Here is an 18221-nt window from a genome sequence, read left to right as displayed (position 1 = left end):
ATCAATTTTATGAATAATTCTAATATTTCAAGTAAATATAGTAAATGATTACTTACAGGTTGATTATTCTTTAACCACTCAACTTCAGGAGAAGGATCCCCAGAAACTTCACAGGTGAACAACACGTCTTGTCCTTCATTGACATTTTGAGACTTAGGCTGAATGACGAATGCTGGTTCACTGGAGCGCTCTTTAGAAAGAGTCATAACATACTGGCATTTAATAATGCCTTTGTCAGTTTTACCCTCACAGGTGAGTATACCTTCATCCTTATTACTGGCCTTTTTGATAGTTAGCGTGTGATCACTTCCAGAAACACCATATCTGTAATCATCTGAATTTCTCAGCTCCATTCCATTCAGCACCCATTTTACTTCAGAGGCACCAGGAATGTTGGCTTTCAATGTCACTTTCTGCCCTTCAGACACTGTCATTTTAGTAGAAGAAGCTGTAATTTCTGCTTTCAGTTGTTTGACATCTTCCGTAACAACTGACTTTTTAATGACTTCTTGAATTGCAGATTTCTCTTCAGTTGCCACTGCTGATTTCTTCTGGGTGGAAACCATAAGCAACTCATCTTCTTTCTGAACTCTTTTATGAGATTCAGATACACCTCTTACCTGGGAATGGATGTTTTTAAATACTTGGCCGGTAAACTGGAAGTTAGTTTTTGAAACGCCTCCTTCCCCAATAATTTCACAGGTGTATTCTCCTTTATCAGATTCCATGAGCTCATGGATTTTGAGCTCATAAGTGCCATCTGCTGCATAATGAAACTTGAAACGATGGTCTTCTTTCAGTTTTTTACCATCCTTATACCAAGCCACTTCTCTGACACTTAAAACATTGCTTTCAACTGCACAGGATAACTTTACCTTATCTCCAAGAGTTTCTGCTTTCAGATGCTGTTTTATCTTTGGTGGAGAAGCAGTTGGTAATTGTACTTTCTCTGCTGGTACCATTTTGTCTCCAGGTGGTGACTTAGCTTTTGGGGGACCGCTGATGGGTTCAGGAGATTTCACTCGTTTAGGAGACTTAACTGGCTCTGGTGACTTTACACGAGGCTCAGGAGATTTGATCCTTGGAGGTGAAGTAATTGTTTTTTCGGGAATTTTTGTTCTTTGAATGGTCAAAGTAAAATGTGCTTCCTGTCTTCCTTCAGAGTTTTCCACCACAACAGTGTAACTTCCTTCATCTGACATCTGGACTGAAGAAATTTCAAAGACAGACTTGTACTGTGTTCGTGTTACTTGGAAGCGCCTTGAAGAAACAATAGGTTGACCTGTACGGAGCCATGTTATTGTTGGTGCTGGTTCACCATCAACATCACAGGAAAATCTTGCAGCCTCCCCTTCAGAAACTGTGATTGACCGTGGCTTTGTAAGGATTGTTGCTGGTAGAGTGCTTTTAAATGCCTTGTGTACAGTCCTCTCTTCCAACGATTTTTCTTCAGCTGCAGTGACTTTTTCTTCAGCAGCAGCATAGTGTTCATAGGATAAAAGTGATTCTCTTGTTGCTGACACTTCTGATTTGACCTCTCTTACTGAGGAACTTGATTCTGTTGCAGATGCTTTCTTAAATGAGGAGATTGCATATGCCTCTGTTTTTGTCAAGTCAGGTAAAATTGACCTTGGTACTTCTTCATCTCTCCTCTGGGAAGAGTATGTAGTGTAATCTCCTCCCGTAACATCTAGCGTTGCATAATCAGAGCATTCCCCTTTGTAGTTTGTGCACACAGCTCGGTATGTTCCACTGTCATCAATGTGGCAGTCGAGAATCTCCAGAGTTAATACACCACTCGTATTAGTAAAGTGTATCTTCCTGCTCTCTTGGAGCTCAATACCATTGTGGTACCACTTTACTTCAGCAGTTGGTTTTGATTGGACATTTAGAATGAACCTAGTATTATGGCCACATGGTACCCGGTGTGAGCGCATTCTCAGGGTAATGCGAGGAGCATGGTCAAGGGTGAAAGGCTGCTGAGTCAGAACTTCGTATTTCCTTTCCATCGTTTTTTGAGTTTTCAGAGCAGATTTCATGGACTCATATCTAGAAAAGATATCAAATCTTGCCATCCTCTCAAACCGGGAGAGAGATCTTTCACTAGAGACTGGGCTAGGTGAGCGTGGTCGAGTTCTCTCTGGTGTTGGGGATCTTCTCTCACTTTCTTCAGGAGGCCGTGAGCGAGGTCGAATTAATTCAGATACAGGACGCATCAACTCAATGTAAGTTGGAGAAAGGGATCTTCTTCTCCTTAGTAATCTAGAGGGAGGTGAAAATTCCCTGTGAGCATATTGCACCATTTCTATTTCTTCTTCTTCTTCTGATGTGATCTCAGTTATTTCTCTTTCCCTCCTTCTCCTGAGTCTACTCTTTTCTTCCTCTGCCATATATTTGAGCTCACTCCTGTATTCAGAAAGTCGTTGATCAGTGCCAACAGGACGGAGCAATTCCTCATCCTCCCTCTCATCCATTATTCTTTGCTTCTGTTTAGGCGGTCTGTAGGCAGCCCTGTCGTGACGTTGACGAAGCTCTGCATAGCTTGCACTGGTGTCAGCTTTAGCTGGGATGTGATAGCTTGAATACCTCAGCTCTCTTTTTCTTTCTTCCTCTGAACTGGCCTGTGCTCCTGCAGTAGAATACCGAAGGGCAGATAGTTCAAAGCGTGGGGGGCTTCTACTTGGTGGAGAAGCAGAAAAGCCTAACTCCAGCTCTTCTTCAAGGCGCAGTCTTTCCTCTTCGGTTCTCTTCATGGCTAAGTAGTCATCTATAGGCATGAGCAATTCCTCATCAGACAAATCACCAAGTGATCGCCTTCTTGGTCTATAGTAATATTCATACTCTGGAGATGGGGTTCGCCGGCGTGCTGGTCTCACAATTTCAAGATCATCTTGTGTCAGCTTTGGTATGCGCCATTTAGGCTTGTACTGATCAGAAATGCGTGGCAGTGGCATCACATAGAATTGCTCCCACCTGGAAAGACGTATGCGTTTCTGGCGTTTCTGAACAGTCCTCTCAAGTTTTCCTGGCATTTCATACTGGTCTCGCAGCTTCTTATACCACTTCATGTCTGAGAGAGGCACAAAGTGTTTAATATGCTGATCTTCCTCAAGAGCAGCGCGCACATGTTTGCGAGGCTCTGGGATCTCATATGGCATACGAAGTCTTCTTTCCTCCTTCTCCTTCTTTTCTTCTTCCTTAATTTCATATTCACCTTTGACGGTCTTTGAGCTAACAGCTGGTTTATATAAGATAGCAGCTTCTCTGAGAGCCTCTTGTGCAGTTTGTGTCAGTGGAACAGCTTCAACCCCAGAAAGGATTTCTGCCATTCGTAAAGTCTTGTCAATTTGCCTTTGTACATGCTTCTCCCGTTCTTCTTCCGTCTTGTACTCACGCTTGACATATTTCAAGCGTTCAACTTTTAGATAAGCCTGACAGCTTGTAGATCCAGCACTGTTTGTAGCAGTAACTCTGTAATAGCCACTGTCTTCTGGTAAAGTATCTCTGATATGCAAAGCATAATAATCTAAACCTTCATGAATTATATCAAAGTTGGGACCAAAGGATAGAGGTTGACCATCTTTCTCCCATGTCAACGTTGGTTTTGGAACACCAGATACCCTGATCTCAAAACTGACATTTTGGCCTTCTTGACATTCAGCATTTGCCAGCAGTCTTTTAAACATTGGCCTGAGTGTGGCATCTGGTGGAGGTGGATGTGGAATCACAGTCAGCTTAGCTTTGCAGCTATCCTCACCATATTTATTGCGTGCCACAATACTGTATTCAGCATCATCCTCTTCAGTGACATTATTGATGAGAAGTTGATAAAGACCCTTGTCTGATTCAAAAGTATACTTCTTATCATCATCCCCAGGTTTTATTTTCTGGCCTGATTTGTACCATGTTAAGCGAGGTTCTGGGTGAACTGTTATAGTTACTCCAAACCTGACATTTTCTCCAACATATGCAGTGCGGTTATACAAAGGCAGAGTAAATTCTGGGGGATGCTCTAATAGTCTCATAGTATCAACCCGTCGTTTCACTTTTCTAACAGTTCTGCATCTGTAGTGCTCAGAAATTTCTCTCACACCTTTAACAAAAAGTTCTGCATAAGAGCTGTCTTCACCATAATCATTTACTACCTTGCATCTGTAGGTACCATCATCTGATTTGGAGACATCTTTGACATACATGGTTGCCACACCATCTTCATATTTTATTTCATATTTCTCATTGCTTTCTAATTGCCTCATACCAAAGTACCATGTGACTTGTGTTGACTCATCATAGTTTTCAATCCTACATACATACTTGGCATGGCCTCCTTCTTCTACAACATTATGCTTTATCTGCCCAGCAATAGGCCCAATGTCTATTGGGGCAACTTTAACTTTAGCCACTGTTATGCCTTTCTGGGATCTAATTGCGCCTCCCCAGGAAATGCGGGCTACTGACACAACTGTGTTCCACTCCTTCTTTACTAGAGTTTGATAGTAACGCCTGTGCCTCAAGGTCTTAATGGTTTTAGTGCTGGTCTTTTCCGTCTGCTGTTTTAGCCACACGTGATTAAGCGCTTCAGCAGCTGTCATCCGAGATTTTCTTTCCTTTACTAGTAGGCGATCAATGAAGTCCATGGCCTCGATGCTTATGTCTTTGAATGCTTCATCATCGAAGAGGTATTCAGCATTTAGAATATTTTCAATAACTTGCTGGTTTGTTTCAGCAATGAAAGGGTTAAGGCCACTGAGAAGTATGTATGTTAGAGCACCAACTGACCACATGTCAGTAGCTGTGCTGACTAAGTCATGGTGATGTACTTCAGGTGCATAATATTCAGGAGAAGTGAACTGCAGTCTAAAGCTGTCTCCAGGCCTCAACTGTCTAGCTTGACCAAATTCAACAATTTTAATTACAGAGCTTCTTCTTGTGAGGTAAATAATATTGTCTGGTTTAATATCAAAATGTCCAATGCTATGACGATGTAAAAATTCTAGTGCATCACAGACCTGGCGTACATAACTTACTATTTCTCTTTCATTAAGTTCAAATGAAGCTGTGCTGATTCTTTCAAAGATGTCAACCCCGGAAATGAATTCAAAGATCATGACCAATTCTTCTAGGCTCTCAAATGACTCATGAAGATACAGGATATTTTGGTGCCTAGCAATGTTTAGGATGGAAATTTCTTTCTTTACCAAAACTTGGTCAGCACCCTTTACTTTGACAAACTTGGCCAGGTAAGTCTTTTTCGAAACTGCCTCAACACAGCGGTGTGCAATGCCAAATTGCCCACGTCCAAGCTCTTCTGCAATCATATATTTGTCATAGAGTTCCTTTGTAGAATAGTGAGCTGCTTTAGCTGCCGTAACTTCTCTGGTTTCATCAACTTCTTCATCATAGTTCATTACCCTGGTCTTATCTTCCTTTGTTATAATTGGATCAGTAGGTTCTGAAGGCTGACTTTGGCCAAACTTATTCTCCGCAATTACACGGAACTGGTAGGTGGTCTTGCCAAACAGGTTCACCACTGTGTATCGTGTATCACGAGCTTGTGCAACACGAATCCATCGCTCTGCTGTTGTAGCACGTTTCTCAATAATGTAGTTTATGATCCTGCTTCCACCATCAGTAGCTGGTTCACTCCAGGTTAGGTTTACTGAATCCCTTGAAACGTCAGTTACCTTCAGACCTCTTGGTGGATCAGGCACATCAGCCACATCTAATTCAACTGTTTTTTGATCGATTCCAAATCTGTTTTTGGCACAAACAATGTAAAACCCTGCATCTTTTCTGTCAACACCATTTGGGAAAACAAGAGATGTGAATGATCGTGTAACAATGACTTGGTAGTGCCCATTAGTATCGATGAGATCTTGTCCCTTCTGCCATGTGATCACAGGGGGAGGCTTGCCACTGAACGGAATCTTGATGCTCACCACTTCCCCTCGGAGGGCATGAACAGCTCCCATGCCTTCCAGGTTTTTGGGCAAATGAATCTTTGCAGGAACTGGAATAGAAAGAGAAAGGAAAAACACATGACAAAAAGCACATGAGAAGAGTCTAAATATTCAAAAGAAGAACGAATTTGTCTTGGTTATCAAGACCCTTCATTCACCTTCAACATCCAGAGAGGCAGTGCCAGACACAGATCCTCCTTGGTTGGTAGCTCTAACTTGATATACCGTGGCATCATCATCTGTTACCTTCGTGATGATCAGCTGGTAATATCCACCCTTGAATTCCTGGATCTTGATCTTCTCCCCATCTGGCATGATTTCTTTGCCCTGTCTGTACCACTTGACGATTGGCTTAGGATGACCAGTGACTTTGCAGACAAATGTGGCATTAGCTTGAAATTTCACATTCAGATTCCTTATTTCTTCCTTGAAATGTGGAGCTTTAACTGGTACATCAGATTTTGGAATGACTGGTTGGGATACCTCACTCCACTCACTTTCACCACCAAGATTTTCGCATTTTACACGGAACTCATATTCAAGACCTTCAATAAGATCTTTCACAGAGTAGACTGTTTCACGAATTTCATCTGTTGTTACAGAAATCCACTTGTTTTGTTTTTTCTCACGCTTCTCAAGATAGTAAGTTCTAATCTTTGCACCGCCATCACTTGTGGGTGGCTTCCATGAGACAACACAAGAATCCTTTGTGACAGCACTTGCTACTGGCTGGCCAGGTTGTCCTGGTTTTTCTGTAAAGAATAACAAAGTTCAAAAACTGAAGTGGATTTGCCTTATTAATTAATTACAGGGTATGCTGGTTTTGGCTGGGGTAGATTTAACTTTCTTCCCAGTGGCTAATATGGAGCTGTGTTTTGGATTTGTGCTGAACACAGGGTTGATAACAAGGAGATGTTTTTTCATTGCTGAGCAGAGCTTACACAGAGCCAAGGCCTTTTCTGCTTTTTGTACTGCCACGCTAGTGAGGAAATTGGAGGTGCGTGGGAGGGTGGGAGGAGACACAGCCAGGACAGGTGATCCCAACTGACCAAAGGGATATTCCAGACCGTATGACATCATGCTCAGTATATGAAATAGGGGAAGGGTGGGACATTTGAAGTGATGGCATTTGTCTTCCGAAGCCACTGTTACATGTGATGGGGCCCTGCTCTCCTGGAGATGGCTGAACACCTGTCTCTCCAAGGGAAGCAGGGAATGAATTCCTTGGTTTGCATTGCTGGTGCACACAGCTTTTTCTTTTCCTATTAAATTGTCTTTATCTCAACCCAACAGTTTTCCAGCATTTACCCTTCTGATTCTCTCCCCGATGCCACTGGTGGGGGAATGAGCGAACGGCTGCGTGGGGCTTAGCTGTCGGCTGGCATTAAACGAAAACCCAGGGGCATACAGACACTGATATTTTGGTCTCCACTTACCAAACGGAGGCTTTATAAAAACTACTGATGAGACCTCCAGTGCTTCACTAATGCCGTACATATTCTGAGCAGAAACACGGAAATAATAGCCTGCATTTTCAGTTAGGTTAACAATTCTACACGTTGTGCCTGAAATACTTGAAGATACAAGTTGCCATTCTGCTCCTTCCTTGGCTTCACGTTTCTCTATGATGTAATTGGTTATCATAACACCTCCATCATCCTCTGGTGGTTTCCAGCTTATCACCACAGAATTCTTCAGTATAGACTCTATAACAATTGGCCCTACTGGTTTATCTGGTTTATCTGTACAAGAAAAAGCACAAAATTTTTATTTCTTTTTCCAGTCAATATTTGAGAAAATATTCCACAAAAATACTGAAAATAAAATTAATTACCTTGTATTTCCACATTAAGTGCAGTGTCAACTGTTCCAAATGTGTTACTGAGTTGTACTTTGTACTTCCCAGCATGAGTTTTGTGCTGGACATTTTTAATAGCAAGATGAGTATACTGTTCTGTGTTCTCAATAGTAATTGTTTCTGATCCTCTCAAAGGTTTGTTGCCGTGGAACCAAGTTATTGCTGGTACTGGCCGGCCAATATACACAACGTGAAGGCGGAGGGTGCCACCTGCACCTGCATAGTATTTCTCTTTCAGTGGGAAGCCAGGGTGGAACTGAGGAGGAGCCTGCAATAATAGCTTGCCACTAGTTTCAGTTTCTCCAACATCATTGGTAGCCATACAAGTGTAGAGACCTTCATCCTCCTGTTCATCTGTCATTACTGTCAGTGTATGATTGCGTCCATCAGATGACATTTTGTATTTTCTGCTTTGTACCAGCTCTTTGCCGAAGCGGTACCATTTAATATCAGGCAAAGGTCTTCCAACAATCTGGCATGTCAGCTGAGCTGCCTCACCCAGTTTAGTTGTAACATCCTGCATTTCTTTTTTTATGGCAGGTGCTTCTCCAGCTGCGACAAAGAAAATTAAGAAAATTATTATGATTACTATGAAATTTTCCTATATTATTAGATTACTGGAAATTAATTTCCATTTATACTTGTCCCTCTTATACTTGAAAGACTGTCCTTTGGGACAGTCATGTTAGCAAATACCATGTAAAACAAACAGGCAGCATGTTAAATGCAGCACCATTGCTTTTGACACAGCAAATCACAACAATATCACAGCAAATGTGACAATATATTTTTGCTTACATGTTAATTTAGTTTTCACTGCCATAGCAGTCCTTCGAGGTCTGCTGAGACCAGTCTGATTTTCTGCAAAAACACGGAACTCATATTCTGTGGCCTCTAGTAAACCTCCTACTGTAAACTGCCTGTCCTTGATGCGTTCCTTATTGCATTTTTTCCAGGTGCTTTCTCCAGACTGGCGATATTCAACCCAATAGCCAAGGATCTCTTTGCCACCATCACTTTCAGGTCGTTCCCATTCTAATGTAATGCTGTCCTTAGATATAGAAGTGATCTCAATTTCTCCAGGTTGGCTTGGTTTGTCTGAAAATTAAAATAGATACAGAAAATCAATTTTTCTCTAAATGCCATAAAGTTGCTCTCAAAAGATCTGTTAATGCAGACATTATCTTACCAAATGGATCTTTGCATACAACTGGTTCAGAAGCAGGACTTGCTTCACTTTCACCAATGTCATTTTGAGCAATGACACGGAATTGATATTCAGCATCTGGAACAAGTCCTGTGACTGTGTACATTGTAGTGGTAATCTGTGTCTTATTATGCCGGACCCATTTTTCTGTAGATGTCTCTTTACGTTCAATATAGTAGCCAGTTACACGAGAACCACCATCATCTTTAGGTCTGGACCAGGACAAGTTGACAGAACTCTTTGTAACATCAAGCACTTCAGGTGGGTTGTTTGGAGGCTCTGGAGGATCTATTAATAATTACAATAATAAAAATAATAGAAATAACAGTGATATACCATTAAAATTTCTGCATATATTATTGCACTTTTAAATCATAATGCAGTAACTATTTTTTCAGTCTAGAAGAAAACTTACTTAGAGGTGTCTTTGGTACTGCTGGTTCTTCAGATTTGAGAGATTTGCTAATACCGAAATGGTTTTCAGCAGAAACACGGAAGTGATATTCCACATTTTCTTTGAGCCCTTTCACCACCAGAGATGTCCCTTTCACTCTAGAGTCAACAGTGTACCAGGCAGTCTTCGGCACTTCTCTTCTCTCAACGATATAACCCAGGATATCTGCACCACCGTCATCTGTAGGAGGTCTCCAGCTTACTCTGACAGAACGAGCTTGTAAATCATCATACTCAAGTGGTCCTTCTGGTGGATTTGGAATGCCAATCACTCTGACTTTAATATACACGGCTTTCTTGCCGCACTTGTTTTCAAGTACCAAATCATAGGTGCCTGAATCTTCTCTTTCTGCATCTTTGATCACAAGTTCTGTGTGAGTGTCAGAAGTCGCAATCATGGCCCTCTTGCTGATGTCCTGTCCTTCTTTTGTCCATTTGCATACTGGGATGGGCTTACCCTTAATGGGTATTGTAAGCCTGATTACTCCTCCTTGTCTCACCATGAGACCTTCTTGGTATTTTTCATCAAGTTCATAGTCCGGATATTCTGTAAACAAAAATAACACATCATGCTATGTCCTTCTACAGATGATATCATACCTGCTTTAGGCAAATATTTTTTTAGGACAGCTTTCAACAAGAATTAAGACTTGAAATGTCTTACCAAGCATTTCTGTTATTTTGACTGTTCCTGGCACTTCAGCAGGTTCTCCTGGCCCACCAGCATTACAGGCTAGCACACGGAATCTGTACTCTGCACCCTGGGGAAGATGTGTCAAGGTGTATTCCCGAATCTTGGTTGGCGTAGTATTGCATTTGGTCCATTCAAATTGATCAACCTTCTGCATCTCAATTAAGTAGCCAGTAACTTTAGAACCACCTTCATCTTCTGGTGGACTCCAAGCCAGGGAGACAGATGTTCTTGTAGTATCAGTGACTCTTGGATTCTGAGGTTTACCTGGAGGAGCTGGAAGAGAAGATCAAATAGGCAAGTGGAATATGTTTTTTATGAATATCTGAAAGATGAAACTTTCAACTTATGAACTGTAATAAGTCTACAATGAATTTATACAGGAAACTTCAAATGAAAGATTTTTCACTAATATTCTCCTTGTTTTCTCCAGTCAGAATCTCATTTGTTAATACATCCAGATAAATTTCCAAATTAGAAAAAAGGGTAAATTTTACTAGTGTCATTCTCTTCTACTATAATGTGTTTAATCTTTGTAGGAAATTACTTACCAATTGGATCTCTGGCAACAGCAGACTTGGAAGGACGGCTGGGTTTCCCAGTGCCTCTGGCATTGATTGCTGTGACCCGGTGTTCATATTCTAATCCTTCGACCAACCCAGTGGAACGGTAACGAGTCATGGTGACTGGAACTTTATTTGCACGGATCCATCTATCTGCTCTAACTTCTTTGCGTTCCACAATATAACCAGTAATCTGTGAGTCACCATCGTCTTCTGGAGGATACCAAGTCAATGTCATGCCGTCTCGAGAGATATCAAACACTTCTGGAGTGCCAGGAGGACCAGGAATACCTGTAAAAATATGACATGGAATTAGTGAAGAAAGCATCAGATTACTCTACACATTAGTAGTATGTGACATATTGTGAAGAACAATGTAATATCAATGTCTTATCAAACTCTCTTAGTAGTAGATATCTGAGCAATTTACAAATTGGGTCAGTGAAAAACTTCTGGTTTTGTAATGGGGTAAAGCAATTTTTCAAGACTAAGGTAGATCTGAGCAGAAAAATCCAACGTTACCATCCATGTTCTGTGCAGTACATCTTATATTACACATACAGATTTATGGATGTCATTCTTCTTTGGATTACTGTGCATCATAATATACCATTCTAGCTGGCAAAAGGAAGTAGCAACATCTAGAAAATTCTAGTATATTGTGGATATATAAGCCCATTTAAAGATATATTTTTAATTTTAAAGGTAGAGAATGAACAACAATTCAGACTTACGGATTCTGCTCTTGCATTCTATGATTTCAGACTGCAGGTAAGATCCAATTCCAAAGCGATTTTGTAGCAGCTACACGGACACACATATTCTGCACCTTCAACAAGTCTGGGAACTTAAATGTTTGTCCTGGTTACTGACTCTGAAAACTTGGCAACCATCCATGGACGATGAGCATCACGCTGTTCTACCACATATCCACTAAGGGTAGCTCCACCATCCAGCTCAGGTGGCTCCCAGGAGGATGGTTACATAATTTGAATCAATTTCATCAATTCTGATAGGTCCAACAGGTGGTCCAGGCTTGTCTAGGGAGAAAAAAAAAAAAAAAGAAACTTACAAAACAGGTTGCGAAAAAAAGGAATCATATTTCTCATGTAAAAGTTGAAATGGAGAAATTTCATGGACATTATTTTCATGAATTCTTACCAAAGGATTATAACCTTTACTGTATCAGTAACTGTTCCAGTTGTGTTCTTCAGTTCAAGTGTATACTCCCCCAGTGCATGTATGGTGGTCTCACGCACAGTTAATTTGGCAATTTTTGGCAGCAGTCTCCATTTTGATTGCGTTCTGATTCTTTTAGTTTAGAACCAGCAAAGAACCAAGATGCAGTTGGAGGTGGTCGTTCCTTCAATTGGAATGGCTAATTCAATGGGCTTGCCAGCAGGTACGTGGATTGTCTTCTGAGGTATTCCAGTAAAGTCAATTGTTGTAGAACTAAGGAGAGCAAATAATTGATATTTTAAATACCTGTTTTATAACTATCACCATTCATTTGGTGTAAGCTTGACCCTATTGTTTTCAACAGTAGACACCCTACCTTTTTGGTCTTGAACTGTCACTGCTGTGCACAATCTCTCGTGGGTTCCGACACGCCCTTCTGATTCTGCGCTCTGACCCTGAACAAGTACTGTTCACCTTCATTGAGAGAGATAATGGTATGTTCATAGACGGTAGGCTTCAATGTCACTACCTTCAACCATCTTTCTGTTCCAGCTTTGCTGGCCTCAATAACATAGCCAGTCAATCTGCTGCCGCCATCGTGCAGTGGTTTCTCCCAAGCAAGTGTAACAGTTGACTTAGTGGTGTCAATTACTTCGAGTTTTTGTGGTACCATGGGGACATCAGATACCAGTACTGCATCAGATGTTTCACAGCCTTCACCAATGCCATAAATATTTTCTGGTAGTACTCTGAAATAATACAAAGCTCCTTCCAGAAGTCCAGTAACTCTATAAAGTGTCTTACTGCATTTGATAGTGACAGTCTTATAAGCTCTCATGGAAGCTTCACGTTTCTCAATTATGTAATTGTTGACTGGGGCTCCACCGTCAATGACTGGAATGTCCCAAGTAAGTGTCACAGAATCTTTTGATGCTTCCTTAACTCTCACTGCAGGTGGTGGACCAGGTGTATCTAAAACAAACAAACAAAAAAATTTTTTCCCCTTTTGAATCCTTTCATTTTACAGTAAATAACTACTTCTGCATAAAACAAAAATGGGATTTGATTTGTAAACTAGCACAGCTCCAGAAATTTTCCTTTGGATTAGATTGTTTCTCTGACTCCTCAAACATTCTCATGTTATTTAAAATGCAAACTTCCTTTGGAAATGAATGAGACTTATTTCTGAGCAATGAGCACACAGAGTGGCATAATGCTCATATACAACTGTAGCAGTACTTACCATACACTTTCACAGAAATAGTTGCAGATTTTTTTCCTGATTGATTTTCAGCCTCAATGATGTATTTTCCAGCGTCATATCGATTAACTTTATCCACAATAAGTAGAGTGTAGCTGTCGGTAGTATCAATAATGCCTCGACTTACAAGGTCAACACCCTGCTTGCTCCATGTGATTACAGGAGCAGGTCTGCCAGATACAGAGACCATTAGGCGCAGGGAACCACCAGCTCTGACTGTAACTGTCTTCTTCAGATCATCAGCAAGCTCAAGTTCAGGTATTTCTGACGAAGGGTATAAGAAACATGGAATTAGTTAATCTCATAGAAGTTCTAAAGGAAAATATACATTCCTTAAAATATACATTACGTTTTCAAATTACCTATTCTTTCCACAGGTTCTATTTCTGCTGATGATTCACTAAATTCGCTCATACCATTCACATTTGTTGCAGCGACTCTGAATTGGTATTTCTGGTTTGTTTTAAGACCAGTCACGGTGAACTCAGCATTCCTCAGAGTGGCAGTTGTATGTGGTCGATACCACTGTTCACTACCTTCTTCTTTCATTTCAAGAACATAGCCTAAGAGGTCAGCACCACCATCATATGTGGGCTTTGACCATGCTAAACTTATGCTGTGCTTTGTAGTATCCACAACTCTTGGAACTGAAGGTGATGCAGGAGTATCTTTGAAAAAGAAGAAAATGCATTTTACATTGTTGCAGAAAACATTTTACAGTCAAAACCGACTTCCAGACAGCTAATCCCGGGAAATGCATTTAAGATGAACTATAACTGTTTTTAATTTATTCCAATACTAGCTAGTTCAGTGAGTTTATGTGTGGTTATGGGCTTCTTAGTTAAAGTGTCAATGTGAGTTTATGCTCCATTATTATAAATAAATATTAAAATATGTTTTAAATATTGTAACTTACATGATGGTTCTTTACATAACATGTATTGTGAAGCTTCACTAGGTTCACTGTTTCCAGCAGCATTCACTGCAGTGACACGGAATTGGTACTGGCTCCCTTCCATGAGACCGGTGACTTTCAGTCTAGTATCATAAATGGTGTAATCTCTATTCACTCGTGTCCAGCGCAGACTTTTTCTTTCACGTTTGTCCACAAGATAGTCCTTAATCTCACTGCCACCATCTGATTCTGGTTTCGACCACTGAATGATGATATGTTCCTTGCCGACACTCACTTCTTCAGGAGCACCAGGCTGTGTTGGAATAGCTATTTTTTTTAAAGGTGAGAAAAAAATATTATTGTTCAATACACTGTGTATCCATGAGAATTATTCCACAAATTCTGATGCAGAATGGAAGGTAGTAACACTCACTGAAAGCATTTTTGGCAATCACAGGTTCTGTTTCAAGTGGAACACCCGGTCCATATTTGTTGACAGCTCTCACACGGAAGATATATTCATTATTTTTAATAAGTTTTGTTACCACAGTTGATAAAGTCTGGCATTCAGCCTCAACAATAACCCAGTGAAGTCTGCTGGTTTCACGCCTTTCTATCATATAGTGAGTGATTTCTGCACCGCCATCTTCCTCAGGAATATTCCATGCCAGAGTACATTTCTCTTCTGTTACTCTGCTAACTGTGATTTTGCCTGCACATGGGCCTGGTGAATCTGTGTAGGAATCAAAATAAGTATTGTTATTAGCAGCTAAGGAAAAGCATCTCATTTAAAAGAATGTGGGTTTTTTAGTATACTAAGTATTAATACTAATCATGGGATACATACCAAGCACTTTGACAAGAACAGAAACTTGTTTCATCCCACTGGCATTTTTAACAGTTAGGGTATATTTTCCACTATCACTTCTGTCACAGAACTTGATAATTGCAATAGCTCGTTTGCTGGTGTATTGCAGAGATATCTTTTCACATAGCTCCAGTTCCCTGTCACCTTTGGACCAGAAGACTTTTGGTTCTGGTTTTCCACCAATAGCTGCATCCAGAACAAGATCTGATCCAGCCCTAACGCTCAAAACTTCTCCCTGAAGTCTGGCATCAAGTTCAGCCTTTGGTGGTGCTGGAAAAAAGAGATTTGAAAAAAAATTACATGACAGTACTAAAAATAGAATGTTATGTTTTCAATTGTTCCAAGTAAATATTCCTTACTGTATTCATCTTTGCAAATGACAGCACCAGTTGATTCAGATCCTTTGCTAATCACACCAGCAGCATTCTTTGCTAGTACACGGAATTCATAGGCTTCATCTTCACTAAGAGCTGTCACAGTAAAAAAGTTTTCTGAGACAATGGTATAATTGCATTTCAGCCAACGTCCATCACCAGATTCATTATATGGTTTGCGCTCAATAATATATCCGACAATTTTGCTTCCACCATCATAAAGTGGAGGTGACCAGCTCAGCGACACTGTAGATCTGGTGACATCTGTTACCTCTGGTCTTCCTGGTGGATCTGGAGGAATAAAGCAGAAAAAATGAGAAATGCAATCCTATTTTAGCTTAAATAACAATGTAACTCTAAAAGTAGTACTTACCAACTGGATTTTGAGCCACTACAGGTCTGGAAGCTTCACTAGCTTTGCTAACACCTGCAGCATTTAGAGCATAGGTTCTGAATTGATATTCTAGGCCTTCCACCAACCCTGTGACTTTATAGTTGCATTCACAGCATGGTACTTTGTTCTCCTTCACCCAAAGGATGGTGTTGCGCTCCTTCTTTTCCACCCAATATCCAATGACTTTGCTGCCACCATCATGATAGGGTTCCTCCCAGCGAATGGCCATGGCACTTGCAGACACAGAATAGACTTCTGGCCTTGAAGGTGGGCTTGGTGGGACTAAACATAAGAAGGATGGGGAGAAAATGTTAGGAATTATAAATACCTCAGTCAGAGGAAAAGAACAAATTTCGATAAGTATTTCACTTACCAAATGGATGCTCAGCAACTACTGGTTTTGATTCAACTGGCTTGCTGACACCAAATCTATTTTCTGAGCTTACTCGGAAACTGTACTCTTGATATTTTGTGAGATGACTGACTTTGATCTGTGTGCGTTTCACACTGGAATTTACCAGCTGCCATGCTGTTGTGCCAGATTCACGTTTCTCTACAATGTAGTTTGTAATGTCACTGCCACCATCATCTTCAGGTTCTTTCCAGGTCAACACACAGGACTCAGAAGATACAGATGATATTTCAATTGGGCCAGTGACGGGACCCGGCCTTCCTATGACTACCACTGTGACAGTAAATGTTTTCACACCAGCAGTGTTCTCAAGTGTAAGGTAGTATTTACCAGAGTCACCTCTCATACTGTCTTTTACAGTCAGCGTGGTTCGGTCTTTTGTTGTCTTGATGGTCACTCTTTCAGTTTCCTTCAGCCTCATCTCCTCAAGTTTCCATGTCACTTTTGGAGCTGGGCGTCCACTGATTGGTATATCAATAGTAAAGGTGCTTCCAGCCTTGCATGTTATAAGCTGTCTGCTTATGTCACTGAGATCTGCTGTTGGTTCAATCTGTGGCTCCTTAACAATAACAGAAGAGAAAGCTTCCCTTGGCTCACTGTAGCCAGCATCATTCTTTGCTTTGACCCGGAACTCATATTCCGTGTTCTCCACAAGGCCTTCAACGGTGAAAGTAAGTTGCTTGGTTTGTCCAGCTGCAGTCCAGAAGTCAGATCCTTTTTGTTTCATTTCAAGAAGGTATCCAGTAATACGGCTACCACCATCATGATCAGGTTTAAGCCAAGCTAAAACTACAGAAGATTTGGTTGTATCAACAATATCTAGTCTCTTAGGTGGAGCAGGTTCTTCTGTGGCTACAACTGGTTCTGTTAATTCACAGGGTTCACCTACACCGTATTCATTTTCTGCTGATACTCGGTAATAATATGGCATACCTTCTGCTAGATCTGTGACCTTAAGGATTTGTCGAGTGCATTTTGAACTCACTACTTGCCAGCTACGACGACTTGCTTCGCGTTTTTCCACAACGTAGTGGTGGATACGAGAACCTCCATCCAGAATAGGAGCATCCCACATTAAAGTAATAGATGTTCGAGTCACATCTTTAAATGTAATAGGACCTGGTGGACCAGGTGTGTCCAAAACCTTGACAGTAAATGTAATAGACTTGCTTCCACTGTTGTTTTCCACAGTAAAGACATACTTGCCAGCATCATTTCTATTGCATTCCTCCACAGTCAATGTGCTGAATGAATCAGTTGTTTGAATGTCAGCACGCAAACTAAGATTAACATCTGCTTTGGACCACACCGCAGTAGGAACAGGCCTTCCAGAGAAGGCAATAAATAGACGAATGCTTGCACCTGCTCTTACAATATGAGTCTGCTTGAAATTCGCATCAATATCAATTTCAGGAGCAGAAAGTCTGTCCACGGTTTGGACTGAAGCAGGAACTTCGCAACTTTCTCCTCTGCCAGCAGCATTGACAGCACTAACTCTGAATTTATAGTGTTCTCCTGCCTCCAAATCAACAACGGTATATTTAGTAGCAATAACAGTCTCTGCATTGACTTTCTGCCATGCTTCAAGATCAGCTTTGCACATTTCAATGATGTACCCAATTATTTCCATGCCTCCATCAAAAACCGGCTTTGTCCACTCTAAGGTTACGCTAGTCTTTGATGTATCTGTCACCTTTACAACATTAGGAGCACTTGGTGGGCTGACTGGTTCTCTGCATTTAATCAGCTTTGAAACGTCACTTGGAGGTCCAACTCCTGCAGCGTTTTCAGCCATGACATGGAACTCATACTCATTGCCTTCAATAAGGCCAGTTACTCTGTATCTGTTCTCAGTAATGGGCCTCTTACTGGATACTTTAACCCAGCGCATGCTCTTCTTTTCTCTCCTTTCAAGAATGTACTCATTTATCTCACTTCCACCATCTGACTCTGGTCTTGCCCATGTGAGTGTGATACTGTCTCCTGTTACATTGGTAGGCTCTGGAGTTCCTGGTGCATCAGGGAGAGCTAAAAAAAGAAAAATGTCATTAGAAAGACAAGATGGTAACACCGTGGATATTTGTGCAGAATGAGGTGGCAACTTAC

At 41.0% G+C, this 18221-nt stretch overlaps 1 protein-coding gene across 1 annotated transcript in view; it reads right to left on the bottom strand.

Moving 5' to 3' along the window:
- LOC116446415 (titin-like) overlaps positions 1 to 18221 on the bottom strand; it is a 245290-nt gene that overhangs the window by 2805 nt on the left and 224264 nt on the right. Inside the window, 25 exon segments of the mRNA XM_032114190.1 lie at positions 57 to 6010; positions 6119 to 6712; positions 7397 to 7702; positions 7795 to 8370; positions 8617 to 8916; positions 9008 to 9313; positions 9441 to 10025; positions 10143 to 10445; positions 10721 to 11023; positions 11467 to 11530; positions 11533 to 11706; positions 11708 to 11777; positions 11900 to 12030; positions 12033 to 12092; positions 12094 to 12184; positions 12281 to 12327; positions 12330 to 12883; positions 13155 to 13436; positions 13535 to 13840; positions 14089 to 14394; positions 14501 to 14800; positions 14915 to 15205; positions 15295 to 15600; positions 15683 to 15985; positions 16077 to 18143. Of these exon segments, the coding sequence (XP_031970081.1) occupies positions 57 to 6010; positions 6119 to 6712; positions 7397 to 7702; positions 7795 to 8370; positions 8617 to 8916; positions 9008 to 9313; positions 9441 to 10025; positions 10143 to 10445; positions 10721 to 11023; positions 11467 to 11530; positions 11533 to 11706; positions 11708 to 11777; positions 11900 to 12030; positions 12033 to 12092; positions 12094 to 12184; positions 12281 to 12327; positions 12330 to 12883; positions 13155 to 13436; positions 13535 to 13840; positions 14089 to 14394; positions 14501 to 14800; positions 14915 to 15205; positions 15295 to 15600; positions 15683 to 15985; positions 16077 to 18143 (14579 nt within the window).

Source organism: Corvus moneduloides, chromosome 7 (assembly GCF_009650955.1).
Source record: "Corvus moneduloides isolate bCorMon1 chromosome 7, bCorMon1.pri, whole genome shotgun sequence".
Lineage (NCBI taxonomy): Eukaryota > Metazoa > Chordata > Aves > Passeriformes > Corvidae > Corvus > Corvus moneduloides.
This window is presented reverse-complemented; position numbering and strand designations above follow the sequence as displayed.